Source organism: Apis dorsata, unplaced genomic scaffold (genome assembly GCF_000469605.1).
Source record: "Apis dorsata unplaced genomic scaffold, Apis dorsata 1.3 scaffold_188, whole genome shotgun sequence".
NCBI lineage: Eukaryota > Metazoa > Arthropoda > Insecta > Hymenoptera > Apidae > Apis > Apis dorsata.
This window is the reverse complement of record NW_006263473.1, coordinates 169,194-177,801: the sequence shown is the minus strand read 5'-3', so window position 1 is coordinate 177,801 and position 8,608 is coordinate 169,194. Positions and strand designations below refer to the sequence as shown.

The window sequence follows — 8,608 nt, the reverse complement described above, 5'->3', positions numbered from 1 at the left end:
ATAATAATAAATTTATTTAAGATAAATAAATAATTAATATAGTTATATATTAATATTGTTATTCTTTACTTTTCAAAATAAATAATAATTTTTTGATAAAAAAACAAAAAAAAAATAAATTATTAACGATTATTTATAAATAATAAGGTTAACTTTAATATATAAAAAATAATTTTTTATGATATATAAACCACATGGTTTATTGATTTAAAATATCAATTTATAGATCAAAGTTTCAAATAATATTTTAAAATATATTTATTTATTTTCAATTAATTAAAAAAATATAAATTATTAATTTAATTAATAATGTTAAACAATATTTTACTTACCTTGATTAAAATTTTATTTTTTTTGAAAAATAATATTTACAAAGTATAACCCGCGTGTAGATAAGTACTAAACACTTTCAAAATGATAGTCCTTGTAGAAGATAAATAAACTAAATCACGTGACAGAGGCTACAATCCTAGCTATTGGTTAATAACATTGTTGATAATTTGAGAATTTTAGTTATATATTGCTATAATGTTGCTCATTATGAAAATGAATTATATTTAAAATTTTATTATTTTTCAGATAATTTACATCTTTAATATTTCTTTTAATACATAAAAAAATAAAAAAGATATTAATATAAAAAAATTTATATTTCAAACATTTTTTGTTTCCTCTATTTTAATTTTTAATTTTCATCATATATTTTCATTTAATGATTTATTTAATAATAAAAAAGTTAAATAGATTTAATTTGAAACAATATTTCATATATAATTTTTTTAGAATTAATTTTAATTTTCATATGTATTTAAAAGTAAAATTGAAACTTCTAAATTCATATTACATATCTTCATAAATATATATTTTTATTACATAATGTAAATTCTATAATAATTTTAATTAATAATTCTTAATCATAAAAAAATGAAAATATATAATAGTTATAAATTATAATAATTATATTATAATAATTATAAATAAGTAAAACCAACATTTGTTTATTTTAAATAATAAATTTATTTTAAGTAACATATATACTTTCTACATATAATTACAAAATATAAAACATAAACTATTTATCAAAGAATTTTTTAGGAATTTTTTATGATTATTTTTATGAAATATGATATGATTATATGATAATAATGATTTCAATTTCTAATATAAACAAGAAGAGTAAATAATGGAAAAAGGATAACATAAAAATTGTGAAATCAACGCCATCTTTAAAATGCCTCGAAACAAATATGGACAATGAGAAAATAAGAAAAGAACAGAGTTATCTTTTGAAAACCAAAGACATTTCTTTAAAAATTATCTTTCTAAAAGCATTCAAAAGATGGCATTAATGGTCATTTTTACCTCTTATTTCTTTCCTTCTATTATTTATTCTCTTTATGTTTATGTTTCATTATAGTATTCTAGAGATGGCGCTGATTGCCTAATTTTTACCCTAACTTTACTCTTCTCGTATTAATCTTTATTAATATTTTAAAGATTTTAAGAGTTTCTTAAAATAATGAGATTAGAATACTAATTTAGAAATCAAAAAACTCAATTTTATTATTTATAAGATTATTTACTTTTTTGTGATAAATATTTTAATATTTAGAAATAAAAAAATTTATTTCTATTAAATAATTTGATTTAAAAATATGTTACAAAATTAATAAGTAGATAAATTATAAAAATAAATTTGTTGCAAAGCATTTAAAATAATTTTTATATAAGAGTATTTTAATTTTTTTTATTCAATTAGCTTTCTAATTTCAAATTGGGTAATTTCGGCAAATTTAATCAATTACGCATGATTAGCATTAATAAAACTTTATTATTGATATTCATTGAACTTTAAGTATATATATGTAATATATATATATATATATTTATTTATTTATAGTCAATTATTTACAAGAGTCACGTTTTCGTATTAATTAATTAAAATAGAATTATTACAATAAACTATAAAGTAAATCAAACAACAATGAATCGGTTATGAGAAGAATTCAATGTGATTCATTCTGCGAAACCGAGTGCACGATATAAGAATCTGATGGCAAGATGTTTCTTATAATTTGAGCTAACTGAATATCGTGCATGTCGTATGGTCATTCTTTCTATACACACATATCGTATTCGACTTTTACCATTTTTAGATATGGCACTTAACGCATTCGTGCGCATCTCACGATGCCACGTTCGAGTTTTTATTTTATCGAACGCGAGCTCGTGTGTGTAAATATTTTTCTAAATCGGATGCAATTTATAATTAATAATCTTTATAGATTAATAATCGTCTTGCGTAAAAAATTCGTATGCCTCCTTAGATATTATGGTGCGATCATTTACATCCATAGATTACGTAACAAATACGAAGATTTTTTGAAAAACTTACTTTTTAACGGCCTGATTTTTTTTATCACAGACCAGTTTCGTCTTTATCCATATCATGTTTTTCGATGATCGATGTTATCCTAGACGATTATCTATGCATCACATATTAGCTTATTGAATAAATGCAGATGCTGATAGTCACATTCTCCACCGATCTCTCAACTTTTTTTCGCTATTTGTCGAACACGGTTCGAAGTTTCACGTACGTTCTTTTTCAAGAGCAATTTCTTTAAAGGAATTATTAATAGATCTTGACTAAAAATCATTATCCCATCCGGATATATCATCAGGTGGTGGTGGATCTGAATCTGGAGGATACTCGTCAAAGTTCGTTGTATCTGTAGCATTTTGAACTCGCGGCATGATTGGAGGTTCAAGTGTTCTTGCTCTTAAACCTTCCCAATTAAAACCATCGAACCATCTAAACAGACAGATATAATTATTAATAAAAAATTCTTCTCTATTTCTTGTGCAATTATATTATTTAATATACTTACTTGTGTTTCTGTATTTCGCTAATGCCACCCTTTTGGTAACCAAGACGCTCCGCTGGATTGTCCCTTAAACGAATAAATACAGGTAACGTGAATAACAAAATTTAATTAATAAATCAATTATAGAATTATCAGTCGATCAGCGTTTAATTATTACCTGCAGAGCTTTTTAATTAACGCAGTCGCGTTTCGCGTGATAGATCTAGGAAATTCTATAGCGTCGATTCCTTTTAAAATAATGTTATAAGTCTTCATTGGGTCGCCACCAGTGAATGGTGGTGTACCCGTAAGAAGTTCGAACATCAGAACACCAAGAGACCAATAATCGGCACTGATATCGTGCCCTTTATTTAATATAACTTCCGGTGCAACGTATTCAGGCGTGCCACAGAAGGTCCACGTCTTTCTTCCATGATCCAAACGTTTGGCAAAACCAAAATCGACGAGTTTTACATATCTGAAAAATATTATTAGCAAACGAAAGAAATAATTAATTAAATAACGAAAATTAAAAAATTCTCTTTATATCCCCACATATGGAATCTATTTTAAAAAAACTTTCTTACCCTTGACTGTCAAGTAAGAGATTTTCCGGCTTGAGATCTCTGTATATAATATTCCTAGAATGAAGATAATCGAACGCTTCTACGACACAAGCAGTGTAGAATCTTGTCGTGCCATCGTCAAAGTGACCCTTGTCTCTTAAAACAGTCCAAAGCTCGCCACCAAGACAGGCTTCCATCAGCATGTAAAGATACTTTCTATCCTTGAACGTTTTGAATAACTTTACCACGAAATCGCAATCAGCTTCTCCCATAATTCTCTTCTCTGACATAATGTGTTGTTGCTGTCGCGTTTCAACAATCTGGGCTTTCTTCATCTGTTTCAAAGCGAAGGATCTCGAACTGTCACCAGCTATTTGAACTAATTCGACTCTTCCGAAACCGCCCACACCTAGAGTGGCCAATGGTCGAAGATCTTGCAGTCTTAGATCTCTGAATTCCTCATTCAACCTATATATTATCAGATACACGTGAGCATGTTCGTTCATTATCTCTCTACTTTTTTTTTTATTAAATTGTGCGCGAAGAACATGAAAGCAAAAAAAGATTCTAGATTAGATTTTATATATAATCATAGAATAAAAGCTTTTTCTATTTTTAAAAAATTTAACCATAAAAGCTATAAAAATTAATTACAAATTAAATGGAATTAATTTACGAATATTTCTAAATAATCTTAAGCGATCAATTATTTTTACCTCTACTTATTACGATAGATGAAAAGAAGAAGAAAAAGAAGAAAATAAATTTAATCTTTAATTCTTGTCTCCAGAAATATTAAATTAAATTATCTAAATTATTCTCAATTACGATACTGCGCTTTTAAATTACATTAATACCATCATGCTGATAAGATTTACGACTAATTGTTTTAATTCCTTCTTTTTCCGTTTCTATCGCGATGCGGCGGTTGATACAAATTGCCAACATGTTTTTTAAGAGAGAGAGAGAAAAATATTAATAAATAAATAAATAAATAAATAAAAATTAACGAAAATCATCAGATTAATCATTAGCTGTTGTATCATAACGCGAAACTTACTCTGATATTGTACGCTCTATTCTCCCATCCTAGTTGGTAAGCGTGAAACATAACATACACAGACATACATACATACATACATACATACATAGAGGAGATAGAGGATTTAACAGACGATTCACGATCGCGATTATGGCCGTGTATAATTAGCGTTGATGAGAGTTAACGCGGTTATTAATAATAACACCACGTTTCACTACATGCGCGATCGAATTACGTGGCGTAGATTCGAAACGCACTCACCTTCTACGTTCAACGAGCTCGTCTTTGTATCGTGTACGAATTTCGTCCAGGGACGAGATCAGTTGATTGAACGTTTCACGGTCTATCACCAGGCAACTCACTCCTTCCGGATCGTCGGCGATTATGTTGGCCGTCCTCAGGTCATCCCTGTGAAAACGTTTCGCGCAATTTAATCATTGCGTGGGCGTTGATACATTTGTACGAAAGATTTCAATTACGGTTGATGGATTATGGAAGTAAGAATAATTCAATTGATTCGAAATTTTATCGAAAAATTTTAAAATTGAAATTCAGTTTGATAGTGATTTGATAGATGATTTGATCGTATTTAATAATTCTTTCCACTATCTTTATAATATATATATGTTTCTTGGAAGTGTTCTGTGAAAAATGTTTAATTTTATAATTTTTTTGTTCAAAGTGAATCAAATAATATTACCCTTGAAGAGCTTTTTCACCGAAGAAATCGCCTTTGCTTAGCGTCCTGATATATTTTTCTTCCGGTGTATCGGGCTGTTTTATCGTGACGCGAACTTGTCCTCTGCTTATTATGAAAAATGTATCTCCTCTCGCTCCTTGCCTGATTATGTAATCCCCATTGTTGTAAAAAGTCTGCAAAAATATATACGAAATGATACTTAATAGATAATAGAATCTTCGATATCTATACAAATATTCAAGAAAGAATTTTATATTGTAAAGAGGATTGAAAATACATTATAATAATATTTTTATGCTTATAATTACGATTTCACCTTACAAATTATTATCAAGAAAGATCGAACAAATATTTTATTATCTTTTTTAACTTTGCATCGATACATATCCCCGTTTTCTTTTCGAATATTTTTGTACAATAATATTTACATTTTATTGGTTAGTATTGCTTCTATTGCGTTAACATGTTAACAAACAAATATTGTTATAGAAAATTAGGATTTAGAAACTTATGCAAGTGTACAATTATAATAATTAATGAGAAGTTAATCAAAATATTTAAATTTACCTCTTCCAATACGTCTGAAATTTTTATTAGAGTCTCCTCGGGCAAATTCTTGAAGATAGGAACGCTGAAACAAAAAATTCGAGATGTTAAAAACCAACTTCGTGCTGATTAGTTAATTTTCAAAAGATCTATTAGCGGACAGAAAATTGCTTATTTCGAGTCGGTTGATCGACATTTATTAATTTTTTCCACCATTAATGAGATTTGATTATTTATACAGGAGGGAATATTGAAAAAAATACCTAAAAATAAAAAAATTGGTTAATGAAAAACTGGTATTAATATTCATTTTGTCTATTATTTATACATGTATATATAGTTTTCTTAGTAAACACAAACGAAACTATTCACCAATTTAATCGTTGGTTTATTGTTTCTCATTATTCTTCGTCGCAATGATGATGATGATGATTGTGATTCATGGTCAAATTTTGTTTAAATTCAGACTAATTCGAGACATTTCATAGTTTAAATTATTTTCTAAACAATCATTTTGAAAAAATCTTGAGACGAAATAGGGATAATAAGTTATTTTATTTGCCCAAATCTTTGTGTTTTATTTAAAAAAAAAAATTGTAATTAAAACGAAATATTCGAATAAATAAATATTCATTATCTTCCTTTTTATTATTTTACTCGATAGTTCACTGAGATTTACCGAAAAAATATGTAGATAAAAATTTATTAATCTTATTGTAAAATATTCATAAGATGTTTAATCATCAAATAAGATAACAAAGTTGAAAAGATAAAACTTTATAATAAGATCTCTTCAATTTACACAATATATTTGAAAAATTTTGTAATGTATCATATACCAGACGATGAATAAACTTTTTTCCCTACAACGTAAGACATTAATAAATATTAGAACAAAAAAGAGATTTATTGATTCATTAAAGCTGTAATTATTAACCTTGGAAATGATGATAAGAATAATAATAATAATAATAGTGTCTATATTTTAAAGAAGATTGCATATATGCATAATACTTTTTATTACCTCTTTAAGAAATCCGTATATTCGGCCTGCCGTGAAAGGCCAGTTCTCATCATAATGGTTTGGAAGCATTGTCGGTCGATGGCCCATAGCTGGCAATCGGTAGCTGCTGTTATCGTCGCTGTTCTTTTGCAGTTGTAGAGAATTGCCAGTTCGCCAAGTACCTTTCCTGGTGCCAACGTGCTCAAATATTTACCATCACGCGACACCTCGACCTTCCCCTCTGCAAACGTGACCGAATAATTAATATTTAAATCTTATTAAGCATAACAGGTGTATTAAACATCGATCGATTTAAATAATTTAATTATAATAAGCACGATGTTTAACATTGTTTATTTATAATTCGTTGCTCGTCGGCTTATTTCTTATTTAAAAATCAATATTGTACTCATTGGATTAATATACGAATGATCATTTCAAAGCTATTCCAATACTTAATTTAATATTTCACTTCTCGATAAGTTTTGAGATATAATTTATTAATTTTTATATAGAGAACGTTAATATATTCGTTAGGATACCTATATTGGATTCTAGAGGCCAAAACGAATACAAAAGTTGATGTATAAAAATGTTGGATGAGGCTTATTCATTAAGTTGTAAATTTTGCATTAGATAAAGCGAGACGAGATAGAGCGAGACGAGATAGAGCGAGACAGTATTATTTTTGTTACATCTCCCCGCCGCATCGTGGCGCATGTGTCATTCTATTTCCATCTCGTTTCATCTAACTTTAATAAATCGCTTGTAACTTAATAAATAAATTTCAATTAAAATTTTTGTACATCAATTTTTTTTTCTATTGGGTATTGGTTTCTGGAATCGGTACGAAAAATAATTAAGAAATTATCGAAATATTAAACGATTATTATTACTATTATTATCACTATTATACTTGTTTCGTTCGAAATTAACGAAGCCACTTATTTCCTAATACAAATATTCAAAAGAAAAAGTTCGACTAATGGCACAAACCATCATATATCTGCGATGCTTTACCACTTTGCAGCTCGCGTTAGCAAATGATTATGCACATTAAATAAGACTTTTTATCACGAGTTAATATTACCAGCTGGTGGCTGAGTAGTTGGCGCGAAATCGATTATTTCATAACTCAAATAACACTCGTGTCGTTTGTTACGCACGATAAAACCTGGTTCATTAGATACGGGGTTTGCTCAGATCCAGTTCCAATAATATTCAAGATCCAGTATTCGGATCGAGCGATTCACGAACCCGAAGGACCGCTGACATTTCGATTTCGATCAATTAGGTTAGCCGGGATCGGTTCATCATGTATGTCTCATGTCGTGTATGTCGGATAATTTAATTGCAACGTGACATTTATCGGAAATCGTCTTCGGTGGAAAGGTTACTTTAATAGGTAGTAGAATATGAACTATACATATTTAAATATATATTTAATATTAAACCTATATTTTTGTATACCAACTTTTGTATTTCTTTTAAGAGAATCAATCCTCCATAAAGTGTTCCATATAGTGAATGTATTAACACTTTGTACAATGACGATCTATACGCTCTTTTCTAAAATTATATTAAATCTATATTTTTGTATATCAACTTTTGTATTTCTTTTAAGAGAAGCAATCCTCCATAAAGTGTTCCATATAGTGAATGTATTAACACTTTGTACAATGAACATCTATACGCTCTTTTCTAAAATTATGAAAATTATATTAAACCTATATTTTTGCATACCAACTTTTGTATTTCTTTTAAGAGAATCAATCCTCCATAAAGTATTCCACNCAATCCTCCATAAAGTGTTCCATATAGTGAATGTATTAACACTTTGTATAATGAACATCTATATGCTCTTTTCTAAAATTATGAAAATAT

The 8,608-nt window shown here is 27.8% G+C and overlaps 2 protein-coding genes across 6 annotated transcripts in view; both read right to left on the bottom strand.

Annotated features, from left to right (window-relative positions):
• Positions 1-368, bottom strand: part of LOC102671165 (piwi-like protein Ago3) — a 5,548-nt gene extending 5,180 nt beyond the window's left edge. For both annotated transcript variants that reach the window (XM_006614482.1, XM_006614483.1), the window contains exon 1: positions 333-368. The gene's annotated coding sequence lies outside the window, so the exon portion shown is untranslated. The remainder of the gene's footprint in view (positions 1-332) is intronic.
• A 1,729-nt stretch (positions 369-2,097) lies between these two features.
• LOC102671412 (cGMP-dependent protein kinase, isozyme 2 forms cD4/T1/T3A/T3B) overlaps positions 2,098-8,608 on the bottom strand; it is an 83,993-nt gene continuing 77,482 nt past the window's right edge. For all 4 annotated transcript variants that reach the window (XM_031509869.1, XM_031509870.1, XM_006614485.2 and 1 more), the window contains 8 exons: positions 6,746-6,965; positions 5,743-5,806; positions 5,176-5,348; positions 4,737-4,883; positions 3,455-3,901; positions 3,046-3,345; positions 2,892-2,954; positions 2,098-2,815 (listed from right to left, as the gene is read on the bottom strand). In XM_031509869.1, coding sequence (XP_031365729.1) covers positions 2,650-2,815; positions 2,892-2,954; positions 3,046-3,345; positions 3,455-3,901; positions 4,737-4,883; positions 5,176-5,348; positions 5,743-5,806; positions 6,746-6,965 — 1,580 coding nt within the window. In that variant the 3' untranslated portion in view covers positions 2,098-2,649. The remainder of the gene's footprint in view (positions 2,816-2,891; positions 2,955-3,045; positions 3,346-3,454; positions 3,902-4,736; positions 4,884-5,175; positions 5,349-5,742; positions 5,807-6,745; positions 6,966-8,608) is intronic.